This window comes from Seriola aureovittata, chromosome 4 (assembly GCF_021018895.1).
Source record: "Seriola aureovittata isolate HTS-2021-v1 ecotype China chromosome 4, ASM2101889v1, whole genome shotgun sequence".
NCBI lineage: Eukaryota > Metazoa > Chordata > Actinopteri > Carangiformes > Carangidae > Seriola > Seriola aureovittata.
In genome coordinates, this window is record NC_079367.1 from 13,073,336 (window position 1) to 13,092,817 (window position 19,482).

At 40.6% G+C, this 19,482-nt stretch overlaps 1 protein-coding gene across 1 annotated transcript; it reads right to left on the reverse strand.

Annotated features, from left to right (window-relative positions):
- Positions 1 to 7,078: 7,078 nt before the first annotated feature.
- Positions 7,079 to 17,411, reverse strand: fzd4 (frizzled class receptor 4). The gene is made up of 6 exons (XM_056374844.1): positions 16,533 to 17,411; positions 13,138 to 13,275; positions 12,540 to 12,926; positions 11,534 to 11,679; positions 10,591 to 10,838; positions 7,079 to 10,416 (listed from the first exon to the last, which is right to left on the reverse strand). The coding sequence occupies exons 1-6, from the start codon at positions 16,794 to 16,796 to the stop codon at positions 9,998 to 10,000; spliced, it is 1,602 nt and encodes a 533-aa protein (XP_056230819.1). The 5' UTR covers positions 16,797 to 17,411; the 3' UTR covers positions 7,079 to 9,997.
- Between the last annotated feature and the right edge of the window lie 2,071 nt (positions 17,412 to 19,482).

The following is a 19,482-nucleotide window of genomic DNA, read 5'->3' on the forward strand; positions in this document are numbered from 1 at the left end:
AGGGATGGGTATTGAGCTATTGAGAGGATTTTATTTTTCAATCCAGTTCTCTTAAAAACCATTGTTTGATTGGGTAGAGTTGTTTCTGTCATTTTTCTCCAAGCCAACCAGATATAACCAAGCTTCTGTATGAATGCAGGCAAATGCGTTGTATTGCTATGCCCTAATTATGTTCCTCATATTCACTTCTAACTTGGAAACAAACTTGGAGTACAGGAAATCACACCAGATTACAACAAATGTCCATTGTGAGCTGTACATTTGCTAGAGATACATTAATGTGTATTGAAGGATTTATATATTAAATGTGAATGTGTCAATCTATGACTAAAAATATATATATATTTTTTATTTTATATTTTATTGTCGGTAAGTGAGGTACAGACATTAACACAAACAAGTGAGTCATGTTTTATCACTTGAGCAAACACCTCTAATCATTTTGAGAAAGTTATCATCTGTGATGGATTCTGCAGAGTATTAGTTCTGGGACTTGTCATTTTTCATAGAGCACAAATTCTTGGAAACTGGCCATGAGTTTATTAGTCATGTAGTTGATAAAACATTAAAGAGAAATAGATATCATTTACCCTCCAGGCCTCTCTTCCTCCCCTGCTGTCTCTTTCCCTGTAATCTGCCAGCATTTCTGTTTCTTATCTGATGACTTTTGGTTTGTTACTGTGTGTGTTTTTGTGTGTTTATGTCTGTGTTTGTGAAGTGTGTGCATGCCACTTCATTTCCATATTGGTGTGACAGGGCTGCAGCTGTAGTGTGTTGAACTAGTTATATTAAGCGCAGAACAGTGGATCCTGGATCATAGGCTTTAGCTAATTGTTTCATTGCTATGTGGCGTCCAAAGTTTAAAGTTTAAAACTGACAGCACAAAGTCACTGACCTGTGGCACATAACATGCAAAAACAACACAACATACAGACACACACAAGAATAAACAAGAAAAACACACAGACTTGCATGCAAATTCATTCGCATTCATTAACTGTTTTGTAAAATTTAGAATGCTACAGATGAGATATTGAGTGTGTAATTAAAAGATGGACTTTCAAGTTTGTTAATCTGCATCTATAAAAACCCAGTCTAAGTAATAGCATATGTACTAGATGTTGATGTCATGTGAGGAATCAGAAGGTCATATGGCGGACTAACAAAATGTATTTAGTAAAAACAGAACAAACTTACAGTTTGTTTATGCACACATTTAATATTACTGTAATTAAAGCAGACAAAAAAGAGCAAACAGGAAAAATAGAGAAACGAAATTTGAAATTACTGAAAATAGCACTTCATTTAAAGGTATAATGTATAACTTTTCCGACTAGACCTTTTATATGTTTTGTTGAGTTGTTAAACTATCCCAAATGTCTCCAGCAATTTCCAAATCTGTAATTTTAGATAACGGTCAGTTTCATTTGGTTGCCCTTCAATGGCATCATATCCCCTTTAAACATGTGTCAGCATTGTGGTTGTCTGCCACAAGCGGTCAAAATGGTTTTTAACAATACATTGTAATTAAAAGTATCAGAGAAACAACCTAAGCAAAGGTTAGTGGCAGCCAACTTCCAGCCCTGCCAAGACATCATGTGTCCACCAAACTGTGTCAGAGAAACATTGATTTTTAACGTGAAACTCCTTTTTTGAGTGTTTTTACAAGATTTATTCACTGGGTCAGTTTCTTCTGGAAAGGAGGAGGCCTCTGCAGACAATGCGGCTCTAGGTAAAAACTTCGTGAATGATTTGACAATGAATGAATCCTAAGTGAGAGTAGCTGACTGCAGTGACAGCACTGGTGGTCAAGACAACAACTCCCATGATCCCACACTTCTTCACAACGTCACCAAACTCCATCTTTCATCATTGTTTTGATTGAGAGACCCCAAGCGGCAGAAAATTACATATTATAAGTTTTATAAAAATAGTAAAGCTATCGACTGTGTAATGACATAGTAAAGACAGACAGGGCCAATTTTCCTGTAAGGGCAGTCAGTGGCAGTATTGAGACCAATTGAACATTTTCTATTCACATCACAAACCAGAGGAACATAGACAGAACGTGACACCAAGAAAGTGACCTATCCTGCCAGGTCTCTCTGTGGCTTCTAGCTCTATACTCTGTGAGCGCAGATGCACAGGAAGAAACTAATAGGAAACAAACCCAGACAGGCTCTTGGAGATAGATTATGTTTGTATGAGTCATTTCCAGTCATTCCGCTTGCCAAACTGGCTTTCTGATTGAGGAAAACAATGGGATCATTTATTATGTTCCGCTTGTTAGCCTCTTTCCTCCATCTTCCTCTGACTTTTCTCTATAACCACACAACACCACCACTCTCATTTTCTTTCTCATTTTCCATCTTTCTTGCTATTCTCCATTTTCTAACCCCCAACCGCTCCCACTGCCCCAACTCGTTATTCTTTGTCGCTTTTCCATCCAAATATACTGCAGCATGCTGTCTCTACACCCTCTCCTCTGTGTGTGTGTGTGTGTGTGTGTGTGTGTGTGTGTGTGTGTGTGTGTGTGTGTGTGTGTGTGTGTATTGACCGGTTGACATTTCTAAAGTTGACAAATGTCCTGCTGAAAACACATGGAACCGCTCAGCCTTTCTCCCACATGGTACCACATTTATTCATTGTAACACTTTTGCTTGACAGCAGTACAGCCTCCATCCACGATAAATAGCTCTCCTGAAGGCTCTTTATGTGCGTTATGAGATAGATGAATACACATTTATTTCCAGTTATGAAAAAATTACATTTACCTGTGGTACAGTATTTGTTTATTAATCAAAATGAGTTGAAATAAAAAAAGTGGGAGTGCTACTGTCTTTTTTAGTGTCGCTGTTGTTATCCCCTTGGTTACATCACATGCACAAACTTGAGACGATTTTAGAGAACCAAATGACTTCTGAAGTTTTCCAGCCGTGGTGGAAGAAGTATTTGGATGCTTCACTTAAGTAGAGGTGGCAGTACAACAGCATAAAAATATGTCATTGCAAGTAAAAGTGCTGCATTTCAAATATAAGTAAAGTATGTAATCAGACGAATGTACTTCAATTATCAAGAGTAGTCATTATGTAGAGTGGACCCTGTCAGTGTTGCATATGGTTTTATCTCTACTGTATAAGCAACATTTTCATGTTATAGTTGGTTGTTCTAACTACTTATTATGCTGCTTGGTAGTTTAATCAATGTGCATTGAATTTTATAAAGCGATCATATATTTTGTCTATAAAATATGAAAGGCCCTGCACACCCATTGTGCAACCACACAGATGTTCTCTGATAAGAGAGATCTTCTCAGGACCGTGTGGTTATGTGCAGACCGGGCTTGATTGACATTTCCCTCACTTGTCTGTTGGTTTTGTTTGTTGTTAGACTAGAACAACTTCCACCTATAACATTCTTATTAGGGCACACAGTTTTGCGACATCATGTAATTTCCATCATGGCTCTGTCCATCTTAAACCTGACAGGAGGTCTAATCAGCCAGGGTGATTGAAAGCACCTACAGCATGTGGGTGTGGAGAGTCTTTAATTTGCTCAGTAATGAGTCTGTCATATGTAGCAGAGTAAAAAGTACAGTAGTAAAAAGGAAAAAAATGATTAATCTGAAGTGTGGTGAAGTAGAAGTATAAAGTACCATAAAATACTCAGGATTGTGTTTAAGTACAGTACTCCACCTCTGCTTTCCAAAGATGCTAGTTATTAGATGCTAATTATTGTAGCTTTTATTTTAAATACATACAGTGTTAAGATGGTTCTACACTCAAAACAGTAGTGAAACACTGAAAACCAGGGTGTACAGATTACATTTTATCAGATGTATGGCTGCAACTAATGATAATTTTCATTATCTTTAATCATTCAGTCTAACAAATAGTGAAATTACCCAAAAGGCCAAAAATGAATACCGTTAGTTTACAATGATATATATGACAAAAAAAAGCAGAAAACTGTCAGTGGAGAAGCTGGAACCAGAGAATGTTTTCATTTCTTTCACTATTCTGGCTTGAAAATGATTGAAACAATGAATCAAATTTCAGAATAGTTGGCGAATACTTTTCTGCAAATCAAGTAATCAATTTATCAACCAATCAGCTTTAGTCAGATCAGGCTTCTCCCCTGTCCTCTCAGTTGAGATGATGATCTTAGTACCATAACCTTTCTAATAACCATGTTAATTTGTTTTATTTTAATAAGGAATGACTGTGGTCAATAAATATTTCTATGATTCATCACTGATTCGCCTAAATAACCATAACACTAAAATCAATGGGCACAAGACTTTAAATCACCAATTACCACAGCTGCAGTAGAAAAAGCTTACATCTCCTATGGGGGATGTGACATTACTGAATGGTTTGGACATGGAGTGACATCTAGTGGTGACAAAGGGTACCGTCATTTTGTGGCGTAATGGTGATGGCAGCAGCACAGCACGCATCAATGTCAAATTGTCACCTGTATCAAGTACAGGTTTCACAAAGTTTCAGTCACATGCTAGTTGTTACAGGGATCAAAGGACTGAGATATTTTGGCTCTGTGAGGAATAAGGAAGTTTATTGAAGCAAAAATCAACCATGAAGACATGACCACTGTTGTTTCCCAAATATATACATATGCAATAGATCAGCTAACATTAAAATAGATTAGAAAATCTGTCTTCCTAAGGCAAGTGAGGTGCCGGAAAGGTTTAAATCAATGTCTTTCATTTTGAATATCAGCAAATCCTTGATGTTATGTTGAATGCAGATCCACCAGATCAAAACTTGATGCTTAACATGATGTACTAAGTTGTAGACACAAAGCTTTTTACAGGGTTTTCTTTGATATTACAGTATTATATGTTTTCAAATATCTAACCCGACCTTAAACATACAGTACATGTTTGTCTGCCAAAAAGTAAATTCAATCTTTCACACCCCCTGCCATGTATTACGAGCTCTCTGATGGTGAATAATTCTCCAGTCTCTCTCTTGGCCGAGCTTTTGGATTTCAGGCTCAACTCGTTAGCTTGTTTGGCCCGAGAACCAGCATTTACAAATCCTTCTTGTACCGAATTGGCTCTCGGGCCAAGACAACTACGTCACCCAGAATCCCCAGTGGTGGCCATTACTCAAAACTAGTCATACAGCATAGACGCTGAGCAGAATGGGAAAATGATTTCAACATTGCTGAGAGGGAACAGCTGCAGCGTTCTGCTGTTGGAGGACGACAGATTTCCTTTTCTCTCTTCCTCTCACTCACTCCTTTCAGTTTATTCTTTCTTCTCTATTTTTGGCTCTAATTTTGTTTTTCTTTCACTTCTTTTTTTTTTTTCTTGCTTTTCTCTGTCTGGATCCTTGTTTCAGCCTCTCTCGCTCTCTGTCTCGGTTACCCCCCATTTCAGGCTATTCACACCACTGTGCGTGCAAACACACACAAACTGTATATACACAATTACACACAAGGGAACCCAACTCTCAAAATACATTCCCAGGAATATTAGTCCAAGGAATTTTAATAGCGCACTTTCACATTTCAGAAAAAAAAAAAAAAACCTAACATGCTGTTCGCTAACGGAGTGGAACCAAGCGTGTTACTGAGAGTGTGCATGTGTGCGTTTCATAGTATGAACTGGTTTCGTCCAAATGTCACCACAAGAGCGGATATCCAGAGGTTGTACTGTAAAGCTGTCATTTGTGACTTAGAAGTTGAGGTAGAGGAGTAATTTTCTCTCATTTTTAAGGTTGGAAAAACAGCATTTAGGGAGAGCTGTTAGCTATTAAAGATTTTGTGTGTGTGACAAGTTACTGTATCTCTAAATTACCACAGAAACGGTGAAACCACTGCCTGGAGGGAAAAGCCTGGAGACAAATGACCTGTGGCATTCAGTGAAAAATGTGAACTGAGAGGTTGTAGCAGACTGAAAAACACAACTAGTGTATGTTGTGTGCCTAAAAACGCACTTGTATACAAAAAACCTCCATTTAGGGTATGAATCTGAGAGTGTTGAACTCCCCTAACTCTTTTTTTTCTGTCTATGTTGTGTGAATGTGCATGTACATGCTTGGTCTTCTATGTATCGTGTGTGTGTGCGTGTGTGTGTGTGTGTGTGTGTTTGTGTATGTGTGTGTTAGCAGAGCCACATCTGGAAACAATAGAGCAGTAGATGCTGTCACTTTCCCTTTACCTCAGGCTTTTGAGTGAGTTCTTAAACAAACAGTCAATTCACTCACAGTAAATTACAGGAAGGCTATCTGAGCTGCAGACTTAGATATTTGGACTCTCTTTCTCTCTCTCTCTTTTTGCCGGCGCACACACGCAAACACACAACACACACAAGCATGCCCAGAATTAATCAGTTTCTCCAGATGCAATTTTACCCCTGCACTGGAAAATTACAGCCTAAAGTGCATTAAGTGTAATTGTAAAACCAAATTACAACAAATTTTGAAGTGAGAGGAGGTGTGTGTGTCTCTGCAACCATGTATGTGTGTGCGGGGGAGTGCGTGTGCACGCATGTGCGTGTGTTTGAAGTTGTAAGTTCATAGCTGATGAGATGTGATGGATGGTACAGTAATGTTTACACTGTATAATTACCGTGTTTCCACTGTGGATTCAAAACAAATTTGGTGGTTATGGAGCGTTTCTTATCCTAAACCAGAGTAACTGTTTTAAAAGAAATGCAAAACTGAGTCACTGCTGTATAGATAGGTAGAGTCAACAGGGTAATGAGGCTGCAAACAGTTGTTTAAAAGCATCAGCTCCTGACAAAGCATCAAAACATAATTTGTCTCATCAGACAAGAGGTGGCAGCATTGTTCAACCCATTAAGTGAACATAAACTCAGGATGTTAAGAGAAGTTTTAGATGCAAGATACTGCATGGAGCCATTACAGAAAGCACTCACTCACTCATACGCTTAACTGCCCCACAAAATGTGTATACATGAGACGATACTGCATGATTAGTTGTTCATCTCTAGTATATAATGCTTTCCCTCCCACACACACACACACACACACACACACAAAAGAAAACACACACACACACAAAAGAAAACAGAGAAATTGTGTCAACATATTGGAAACCAAAAAGTTTTTATTCATCTTCTTCTGATACAAAAGTGTTTTTTAAATAACAAACAAGTTTTACAATTTTTTGTCACTTTTTTACAAGGATAAATTAGCAATTTCTTTATAATACATTGATGACTTCATCAAGACACTGAGTTTTTCTACACAAACGAACAGTCTAGACCTTAAAGGCTACGATCAGTGTCGGTGAACTGACGCCAACACTGATTCTGGGCTTCTCAAAAAGCATTTACAAATCTCTATTACCAGTGGTTCTCGATCTTCATCAGGCTGTGGCACATACACAGTGTTTCAAGGCACAACTATTCAGTGATTGTTTGGAAATGTCACCTGAACCTCAGTGTGATCATATGAGAGCAGACTGCCAAAACATTAAGACAGTTTAAGGGAGAAACTGCATTAGCTCAGAGGGGAGGTGGTCAGAGGTTAATTTAATTCACTTTAACTCAATGTAATGTTTGTTTGACTTTGGAAATTTCATGAGCGTGCCAAGGTATGCTGGTTTGAGAAACACTGGTTTTTCAGGGTTCTCGGTTTCACCAGAACCACCAAAAAGTATCTTTGAATGCAATAAGGGTGATGTTACATTTAACATGTGGGAAAAAATAATTTTCTGTCCCATTCTAAATATTTTGCTAAAAAATACCTTCGACAGGCTGTGTGAGGCACTAACTGGTTTCGTATGAGACACAGGAGGGCAAAGCTCCAAATTATTCAAGCCCTTATACATTAAAATTACCCAGAACCACATTTTCTTCGTCAGCTGTACAAGGCGTAATGTGACACACAGCCCACGTATTATACATTCAAAGACTCACTGAAATACAAGAGCTTTGCTTGATAGATTGTCAGGCAAATATACGGTACACAGGAGCAGTTGGGGAATTTGGTGAATGCAGCGGTAAGACATAAGGAGTCAACTTATTGTAATTAAAACTCAGTTATTGAGAAACTGCAAGATTAACCTGGTGGAAAAGGCCTATTATCAACAAAATGTGCCGCTAGAGACAATTAATCAAAATCTCATCTCTATCATCCATGAAATTCTGAAATGTAATGCACAATAATCTTTTCCAGGGATGACTTGATTGTCTGGGAAATGAGCCATGTAGACGAGGTTAAAGAGGAACCGGCAGGTAGTGGGCCAACGAGAGCAACAGACTCTCAGACATACAGATGTGCAGGCAGAACAGACACGCCTATTAATAGTGCCAATTACATTGTGCTTATGTGATTGAAAAATAGGCAATACATGGACACAGACTGAGAAGGAAAGCAGACAGCCAAAGTTTTGACAGCTACACTCTGTTATTATTGCTGTTTCTTCTTTTCATAGTGATCTTAAATCGGTGATAGATTAGCTGATGGATGAGATTCGTGGGAAAGTGTGTGTGTGTGTGTGTGTGTGTGTGTGTGTGTGTGTGTGTGTGTGTGTGTGTACCTGCACATGCTTGTGTCTGTGACAGCTCTGTGTTACTGCATAATGTGTCTTTTGGCAAATGATTGTCTAATAACATCTAATTCTTTAACCTGCCTCAGGTCTGATGTTTGGAAAAGAGGGCAGAGGGAATAATTTAATTTCCTGGATTTCATGGTAACGTATACAGTGCACGGTTTCCAGGAAGACTGCACACATCACTGGACGTTAGCTGAGCTTCTCATAGACTGCTGAGGTAAAACACACAGGCCTACATTTCCCAGGCGCCTTACAGCTTCCACATTTATGGGTCAATAAAAGGCACAGCTGGGCTACTCCCATGATTCATGGCGGTATGACTTCATATCTACCATAGACTTTACCTTAATGTACAAGACAGATAAAAATAAAAAAAATAAAAAAATTCTCTATCTGCCGTTGCCCTTCATAATATTTGTAAGAAAAGGGATCGTGAATTGTTTTTTACACATTTGAACAATAAACCACATTGGTCATCATTTCTGTGTAGATAATGAAAACTGACCAGACCCTCCCTGTTAATGGCTCTGTGCATATTAATATACTTTGTAATGATCTGTTATGAGTCCCACCACTGCCACTTGTGACAAGTATAGACACTTCACATATTGTATATAACTATAGTGCATCATTACAGCTTAGTGCTGGTTTCCCAAAAAGCTATAATACCTTTTTTAATTGTACAAAAAACTATAATTTACAAAAAATGCAGAATAATGTTCAAATGTAAACTCACTGCATTTCATTCATTTCATTACTTTTGGTCTGGTATTTCATTGTCCTTTCATTTTAGCATGTGAAAGGGGCTCTCAAGGTGTCAGATGCTTTTGGGAAACTTCAGCCTACATCTGTATAATATCTGCACCAGGACCCTCCAGTGTAAAATTAAAAACTTCAAAAAGACCCTAAAAACACACAACGGCATAAGGGTTCACTGTATCCAGCAGATTCAGTCTCATCTGCTGAGGGCTCTGGAGAAAGGAGAGACAGAGAGGTAGACATGGTGCTACACAGCTTATCGGTGTGTCTGGTCTGCATATCGATGCTTCTGTTCTGCCTTTTCCGTCTCTCTTTCTCCTTCATTTTTTTTTTTTTTGTTTTCTCTATCTCTGGGCAAAGGTAGTCTAAAAGAGGTAGAGATGCTAGTGTTGCTACTTCTTTATGACTCAGTCCTCCTCTTGTCTCCTTCTTAACCCCTTTTTAGAGGCTCAGAGTCAGTTAGAGGGGTGACGCATGCTCATGGACTCTCGGCAATCTTCTCTTGATGCCATTACATCCTGTGGCTTCTTTGAGAACCTCCTGCTCCGCTTCTGTGTCACATTATTCATCCCCCTCTCACCTCTTGATTCTCTTTCCTCGCCATCCGTCGTTAGGCAGAGTGAGTTTCTGTTAAGTGTGAGAGAAGCAGGTAGAAGTCCATTCCTGTCTGCTCCCTTTTTATTCCTCCTCACACAACTGTCTCATTGCCCTTCCCCGGTTTGATCCAGCCCTCCCCTGGTGCCCTCTTGCCCCCTCGGCTCGCCCTGCTGTCTCTGAGCAGGCGGGCAGAGCAGCGTTGCCAGGTATGGAGGGTTTTCGCCGACCAGATCCACATGCCTGATGTGATCCCTACAAGCAGTGACATGAAGATTCGAAGCATCTCTGATGCCACGTACGAGTCCCTGGTGCTGGCCTTAAACTCCCCCCAGTGAGACAGCTGGTAGAGGTAACAGCCAATGACCGTGGACGCTGGGACAGTGTAGAGAACAGAAAACACTCCAATCTTCACCATTAAACGCTCCAGCTTGTCTGTTTTGGCACCGTCCTTCTGCAGGTTGGAACGGATCTTGAAAAGAGCCACCAGGCCGGCGCAGATGAACAGGGTGCCTGGGGTGCAGACAGGAAAACAAGATAAGGACATCGGATAGAGAAAACACAATTACAATGATAAAGCAATAGGAACTGAGAAATTACATGTGAGAGTTTGCAAAATATAGGTATGAGCACACTATTTTTTAACACAAGGAATAAAAACTAATTGTACTATGTTTGTGTAATTACCTATGAGAAGGTATGAAGCCAGTGGAGCCACCACAAAGCCTGTGAGTGCTTCCTGCTGCTGGTTGCCAACATAGCAGAGTCCAGTCAGGTCATCTGCATCCACCAGTCTCATTATGAGGATGACTATGGTTTTAACTGCTGGGATGGCCCAGGCTGCTATGTGGAAGTAGGAGCTGTGCATCTCAATAGCCTCATGGCCCCACTTCAGTCCAGCAGCCAAGAACCAGGTGAGCGTCAGGATCACCCACCTAGAACAGAGACAAACAGAGAGTGCAAGAATAATGAGAGAAGGGGCAAACCATGCTCATGTGTGCAATTATCAGATTATCTTTCTCACTTTGGCAGCAAATAACAATCAAATGTTTCATTGAAACAAGATGCTGAGGCAAACCTTGTGCTACTGTTTACTGCTAGAGCATCTCAAAACTTTGTTTGTTATATTGTTTTTCACAGCCAACCAGGTGGACATGTGCAGTTCTCTGTTGTAAGAAGCACATCCTGACACCAGTTAGTCACGAGTTACACAAAAGAGGGCTGTGGTCATATTTTAGGAGAGAGTGAAGTCCTTGAGCTTTTTAACTTGTTGCATTTCCACGAGAGAGGAGAGAGGACAAACAGGAAAATGGGGGCAAAGTGAAAAGGAAGAGAAAATGCTGTTACAGCATTGTGTTTCCACTGCAACTGTGGTGCAGAACGATGCACGATGCAAAAAGTGTCATCTTTTACCAAGGCTGCCTTTGTATGTGGAAATGAATCCATCTAGTACAGAGGTTATGAGACAGGATGGTTAGACTTGAAAGAAAACAGGATACAAGTCTTGTGTTCCAATTGTTCCACCAAAGTCCATTCACAACATCTGATGACAATGGTCAAACTGGGAAAAAGAGATGAAGGATTGATATGACAAATGATAAAGTGCATGTATGTGTGCGTTTGTACTGACCATAGTGAGGAGGCCATGCCAAAGAAATAGAGGAGGAGGAAGACTATGGCACAGCCAGTGCTCTTTAACCCTTCCTGCACTAGAATTGGAACAGCTGTGGCATCCAGGTCACAGGAAACACGCTCCCTCCCCAGAGTCAACCTTACCTGGAAAATGAAACAAGAACAAAAAGGGAAAATAGTTGTAAAGTTTTATTCATCACAGAAAAAGCTGAAACAATATTTTCACTATCTGTATTTACTTCGGATCATTGTTTTTGGCATACATTTTTTTATTTGTTTATTGGAAGGAGAAAAATCTCATTGATTAACAGAGGAAACTGTAAACGAGGCAGACTTCACCTAGTTGCCTCATTTTCATTTGAAAATCCCTAGTAAATGAAAAACACATGCAAGGAAAGGAATGGCAGTTTAAGACAGACAAGGCTATGTACAACTTAAACGGCGGGATTTTTATTTAATATGATTCCACCAATATCTAATAATCAGTAGGTCTGCACAATTAATCAAAATATAATCAAAATCGCAATATGGCCAAGTGCAATATCCAAATCAGGATCTGGACCAGGAGCTGCAATTTTTTTGATAAAGGTAAAATGTGTCACAATATTGTTGTGCACTGTTAGCACAATAAGCGTTGTGGTGCTACAGAGACGCCCCGGCCTACAAATCCTATTCTCCAGACATAAGGATCATGATTGATTGGTACAAAACTCAACAAGAATCACATCACTTTTTGTTTTCAGTGAAAATTAAATGCTAAAACAACCATTCCAACTGAAATTGTTTATTTGTTTATCGTTAATCGTTTATCATTTTATGGAGTTTTGTCACATTTTCTGGCAGCGTTTTGTTCTTGCGCACATGTTATCTAATCTTTTGGTGTCTCAGCATGTATTGATTTTTTTTTTTTTTTTGGCTCTTGTATTAGTATCAGTAAGTTTTATCCATTGTTTTTATTTCAGTCAGTCAGTGCAGGACAGTAGACTTCTGAATTTCCCACTTACCAGGTATGCCACACTGTACAGATTACAGCACATAGACAGGAAGATGATGGGCCGCTCAGGGTAGGAAAAACGCTGTGAATCCAATAGAAAGGTCAAGACCGTCAGAGTGGTCGACAGGAAGCATAGCACGGCCCACACCGCCATCCATGCGTCTGTGAAGACTTTGGCCCCTCGTCGGTAGAGCCCGCTGTCGTAGCCACACTGCAGAGTACAGCTTTCAGTCTGTTTCAGCCAGGTATACTGGTCAGGTGCAGATCCCAGGGCCTGACACTCCTCCTGGTGGGGAGGATGGCGGACTGGCTGGTAGGGTGGGTCCTCATCGCCTGGACCCTCCATACACATGTGGTTGTGGTCATTTTGAGGCGGAAAGAGGCTGCAGTTGAGCACCTAGAGAAGATATGATAGGAAATATAATTTTTGGTGGCTTTTTTAGGCTGTGAATACATACTGTTAAAAACACTTAGAGCTAATCTACATCATTTTTATTGTCCTAAAAGAAAGCATTTTGTTTTTTTTTTTTATTTCCACTTCACTCAACCACACCTTAAAGTTATATTTCCTAATACACACCGGATGTTCCTGTGGTGATTTGACTCACCTCAGGCCATATGAAGCCAAACTCATGGAGCACTGGGAGGCATTTTCTCTTGACAGACAGACACATGCTACCACATGGGCCAATGGGGATGGGCACCTTGTCCGTGCACATCGGCACGTACACTGAGCACAGGAAGAACTGGAGAAAAATGGGAGATGAAAGGTTACAAGTTGAAGATTTTGATCTGAGTATGTTTTTAAAAAAACAGCAAAGCGTGTGTTCGGCTTTGAGATTTCATAACATGCAGTACAGAGTAACTACAGAGCAAGTTTTGAGAGGAGGAGCAATCGCACACAAGTCGTTAAATGAGCTGAGACTGGTAACGTGGCAAATGTATTGAATTACAACGAGAGTAATGTGTTGTGCGTGTATATATTCAAATAAAGAGCTATGAGAGAAAAGAAAGGAGCAAACATTGTGAGGAATGATGTAAGAAGAGTGAAAAATGACAGTAATACTCATCCAGTATTATGTCAGATTTCAGTACACTGCTTTGTAGACTTTGTTCCAGTCAAGTTAAATCACACTGTGAAGCAGAAGGTAAATCATGTCTGTGGTGTAGCGCTTGTTAAAGACGTAGAAACAGCACTGCGAGTGCCCCATGGGCCCATCTTTCTATATATTACAACAGGATTACAGCTGGTAGATGGCTACACCATGTACTCCCACAAGTGGATCCTCCATCTACTTGCATATACCACTCACTATCCTGCTGCTTTTCCCTGCCTTTTACTTTCAATATGTTGCATCACCTCTAGTTGTGGGTCTCTATTTTCACTTCTAATAAAAACTCCAGAACTTGAGTCAAGACACCACGGCCAACACTAACCTGCTCCAAGGTTACACATACAACTCTGCGTCTTTAAAAACAATCTGTGGACTTAACAACACTGAGGGCATGTGCCATGTAATGCTGCATAATCCTCCCTAATCCAAGGCTCAGTTTTCTCTGTCTCATGGCAGTGGTTTTGAAATAGATATCTAAGTCAGGGTTATAAAGATAGTGAAATGTCTGAAGTCGCATTTGACTATTTGAGGTGGTTGAGATTTGTGGGAAGAGGTATTGTGGGGCTACAAAAGGTTGCAATTTTCACTGATTTCATGCCTTTACAGTGAAATCTGTTTGAAGCCAGGGACTAAAATTGTTCCAGGCTCACGATATGAAAATACACAGAAGCAGAAATTACATTTCACTCAGCTACGTTCAGGTAAAAGAAATAAACCTACATTCCAAGAGCTTGGATTTGCTGATTTCTGACTTTAAATACAAAAACATGTTACAGTGAAAGGTTTGCTGCAGTTTTCCATTTCAAAAATACCAAAATATTTATTGGGCCATAATAAGAACAAAATGTTTGGGGCGGCCTTGCAGCCTTGATCTAGTGATAGAGAAATCCCATTATAAAATCAGCCCTTGAACGGGGACCAAATGAAACCATGAAATCCAAGAAGGGTGTCAAGGTTGGGAAATAAATACACACAGAAACATAAAACATACAACTGACTTTCTGTGAGAATTTATTTGCAAAGGAAACGTAAAACTGTGCATCTGTGCACCACAGGCTTTTAAAATTGCAACCATGATAAATAAATTGTATAAAAGTTCCAGACATCATCAGTCAGCTACTGTTCTGCTACACACCTTCTGGCGAATAATGTTTCCAAATTAGCAAAAACACACTGAGCTATGAAATGTCAAAATCTGTTATCTAAGTCAAAGGGAACTTCCTCCAATCTCAGTTTGTTCTGCTTCTCTCTGAACAGTATCTGGGCTGTAGCACAGCTTTATCTCTGCGAATGGAGCGCACTGTCTGATCTGGGGTCAGTATTTAGTTTCTCACCACAAATAGAGAATCTTTGTTCCCAAACTGAACCACAGTTATTACAGTTGTCCTGAGTAATTTGTGATTTGATTCAATGAAAATGAACAAAGTTTCCAAATCTACAAAGTTGCCCTGTAAATGAGTGTGTGTAGCTTCTATGTGTCTGCTCATAAAGATATTAAATTACATGCCGTACAATTTTTGAAATTTCTCATAGTGAGTTATGCCTACTCTGTCTGTGACAGTAATGTAACATGTTCTGGGTGTTTTCCCCGACCGTTGGTAACCCGAGCGCTGTCACTTCACTGCTAAAAGCTGCTCCAGTTACCAGTCAGGAAGCCTCCCATTAGAGCAAATGTTAGGGGATACGGTTTCCCTTTCCCCTTTCCTCCCTCTTTAGCGTGCGTGCGTGCGTATATGTGTGTGTGTGTGTGAGAGAGAGAGAGTGACAGAGAGAGAAAGACAGAGAGAGAAAGACAGAGAATGGGGGGTGGGGGTCAGCTAATCTTATGAGACAGTTTTCAGCTGGACAGTTTGGTTTTATGCAGCAGTTGCTCCTTCTTCTGTCTGCCTGTCTCACACACATGCACACAAACGTCCCTCAAGCAGTGTATCAATTTAGCATGTCAAACTAAATTTTACCCGTTTCCAAGCACCTGCACACACCAGCAATTCACTGTAACATTATAATAACATACCGCATACCAGTATAGACAGGACAGTGGGTTTCCAAATACAATTTCCTTAAAATAATAGCTTCTGGGAAAGTTTTTGTTTTCATGTCCATGTATGCAGAATTTCTAGGTATGATTTCATGACATGATATGTGTGTGAAAGGGCATCTCTTAACAAAAACTTTTAACACTACACACAATTTGAGAAAGTCCATTCATTAACACTGCCGCTGATATTTCCAAAAATGTGTTCTCCATTGTGCCACTGGTCATTCCAATTATAGTTTAAAGTAAAATCTCAGAGACAAGTAATGAGCCCAATCTAATTTTTTCTTACATGGTGCATGAGGCAAACAAGCAGCATTTGTCTTAGGACACTGAGGGCACCATTGTTAAGAAGAAGACTACAGTATATAGCCCTGAAGACTCAGCTGTTGCTGTGTGGGGCATGAACTCAGAATGTCAACAGACAGAGGGGGCATTTTCATTGAAATTAGCATGACAGCCTGGCACTGCAGGAAGGAAGGAAGGCAGGGACCCCTCCATTTATTCTATGTCTCTATATAACTCTGGGAATGGGAATCAATCAACCTATATTGTGCTGGTCATTATCACTGGCTCCATCAGTCTGAACTGCACACTGAATAGTCAACTATTGCTAGTAGCTCCCTGTCATGTGCTCTGAGACCACACTCTGTTACACACACACACACACACAAATATAGCAGACTATCTAGACTTGTCCATGCCTTTCTGAGAACAGGATCACTGTTCCTAAATTTGTGCATGTGTGTAAAAGCATTAGTGTTTGCCTTTAATGACACACTGTCTATTCTATTTTACTCTGTTCTATTATAATATCAGTATGCATTAACTGTGTATCACATCAGTCCAGTACCTTGAGCTGACTGGAGCAGCCGTACTGTATGAGCGGTGTGAACGTGGTCAGTTGCAGCTCGGCGTCCGACTGCAGCACGTTGCCGACCAGATTGGGCATCTTGGTGACGTTGTATCCGAGACCCTGGCACATGCTGATCCTGATCGGGTCGCAGGTCATCTCCTCCACCTCATCGCCGAAAGCCCGCACCAGGCAGAGCGGACCGACCAGCCCGGACAAGAGGAGGAAGGCTGCGCCGGTGAGCGACACCATCATCCCGGGCATGGTCACCGCGACACTGAGCGGTTGCCCTCTGTGAATGCTGGCACAGTTAATATTTCCTCAAACACAAAGTTAGGTCGGGTCGCCCTGGAAACGCCGGCGCGTGTTTATAGTCCAACAGGAGGGGGGCGCGTGTAGTCCGTGCGTTCTGGAGGCTACAGTATCCCACTCAGAGCCATTCAATAGATTAAAATATCCAGAAAGGAATAGTGAATCGTTGCGGGATCTACGCGTAAACAAAAGCGCGTGTTTTTAATTAAAATAGCACGTGCATCTGCAATTAAAAAGTATATTTGAATAAATCCCCCAGTCCTCCATGCGTTGTTTCCCGTTAGTAGCTCCGTGTGGAGGAGCGCAGCGCAGCGACGAGACACCGCGGTCTGGTTTTGCGCCTGTACTGCCTGCAAGCGTCCAGCACTAAACTTTATTGTGTCTGTGAGGAGACTATTTTGCCCGTCCAGAGGAGAGCCGACCAATCCATGCGCGGGAGTTGGGTTTCCCTGACCAACCCCTGACCAGGAGGGCGGGATCCAAGGGAAAAATAGAAGAGCGAACCTCATCCCCTGCCCGCTCCCCCCCTCCTCCCCTCTCCTTTGCTACAGCTTTTATTTTCCATCTCCTGTCTCTATACCTCTTGCATCCTTTGCTTTTTCTTTCCTAATTTTTCTCAGTGCGTTCCCTCTCCTCTCCTCTCCTCTCCTCTCTTCCTGCAAAGAAAATCAGTGAGCATTCCCCAACTAATTCTGACAATATCCAGAACCTGTATTTATACCGGCTGATGTGGTTTACATATATTTTTATTGGCTGTATTTTTAGAAAATAGGCTTCTGAAAAAGTGGATTTTTCAGTGTGTCTGTGTGTGTTTATTTTAAATTTAAAGTCCCTAATGGTCTTTTAAGGCTGTCTGGAACTTCACCACAGGTTCCACTCCCCTTCTCTAAAGGCCCGTCAGCTCTAAGTGCTCATGACATTCTAATTGAAAGTAGGGCCTTAAGAGATGCTGAAGCATTGGAAATCTGTTTTGCATTGCAATGAATGCACATACTGGACAGGTTTTGTTTGCTCGTGGCACCCTGCGAGAAGGTTTCTCTTTTACAGCATGAAACTAGCAGTGAAGAGTGTTGTTTTGGCTTTTCTGTGTTGCAAAAGTGGACTTGGGTGAGAAAGTGCTTGGATTTGTTGCAAATATTTGGGAGGAGGAAAGCTCAAGGAACACTTGATTTGTGTTTTCTTCCAAGTGATTTGTACAATTCTGAGACTGTTGAAGCATCTGCCAGGTGTAATGAAGCTCAACTTAAGAGCTCCATGGACCTTTTCAAATTCTACAAATACGTGATGTTACTGTGGCCAGAGTTTTAATATTTAACAAGATTTAAATGAGACAAGGCCTCAAACCAACGGACATATGTAGCAAGAATATATATATATATACATAAATAAATGTTTGTAGTTTGATCTATAAACATCCTTTGTGTGAGAATTCTGAAATTAAACCATTTGCTGTCTTATGTCCACAAGCAAGCATTATTTATTTGAGTTTTGCGTGTTAACCCTTTGACACAGCTGAATCTGGGTGAGATAACAGACCTGGTATTGACATTCCACACATGACCTAGAAACACACACACACACACACACTCTTTCTCCCACACACAAAGTGAGGAAATGCAACTGGTCCCTAAAATGTGTGCCCTTATTTTATCTCAAACCTAATATAAAGAAACATTAGAGACCAACACAGAAAGAAGAACATTCCTATTCAAAATGCCAGACTTATTCTTATTATTCTTCTTCTTATTATTATTATTACATTAGCCTTATAATAATTGAAATTAAAATGCAGAAAATGCAGAAAATGGCTAGGAATGTTGAAAGAATAGAAAATGAACTAACTAACTTCTGTAATTTTTTCTTTTTTTTCAACCTGGTGTGTTTCTATCAGGTTTTACGGTATAGCTGTGGATAGGAAAGTCACATAAACTCCTCACTCTTGAAAGTAACAGGAGTCTGGTTGGCTGATCTCATTGTGCTGCCATGTTTTCCCTCCTGGATTATAGACTGTGATGTTTAGGCGAATCCAGTGTGACAATTGATTGGCAGCAGCAATGACCTCTCAACCCAGTCAACCCCCTGCCCCCCAACACACACTCTCATCTCTCTGCTCACTCACACACACTCTCATCTCTCTGCTCACTCACACACACTCACATCTCTCTGCTCACTCACACACACGAACACACACACACACACACACACATTCGCATACACACCATCCCCCTCTGCTGCTCTTTGGCTGAACCTGGGGTTAAGACCTGAGGTAATTAGCACTGAGCTGAAACAATAGAGTGTGCCCTGGAGCTGATGGTTATCAGGGGTGTGGTGTGTGTGTGTGTGTGTGTGTGTGTGTGTGTGTGTGTGTGTGTGTGTGTGTGTGTGTGTGTGCACACATGCATGCAAAAGAAAGAGGGGAACGGATGGGAACATGAAATGGAGACATCTTAGAACCAATCTGAAGGTTAATTTAAAGACTTACGTACATTTGAGCAGAAAGCAAGAGGATTAAATTAGTTATGATACTTTTTTCGGCATCACAGCGTAATCACATCAGTTATTTAAATCAATTCATTTTAACGACAGATAACTAGAAGAAGAGTGAGGAAAGCAGAGGGGAAGGGAGTGTGAGGTCAGG

Bases quoted from the DNA above. Each gene is read 5' to 3' on its own strand.
- fzd4 (XM_056374844.1), bottom strand. From the start codon at position 16,796: ATGCCCGGGATGATGGTGTCGCTCACCGGCGCAGCCTTCCTCCTCTTG. The intron at 13,276-16,532 runs GTACTGGACTGA...ATTTTTCTCCAG, and splicing joins GCTGCTCCAGTCAGCTCAAG to TTCTTCCTGTGCTCAGTGTA. The intron at 11,680-12,539 runs GTAAGTGGGAAA...TTCATTTTCCAG, and splicing joins TGTACAGTGTGGCATACCTG to GTAAGGTTGACTCTGGGGAG.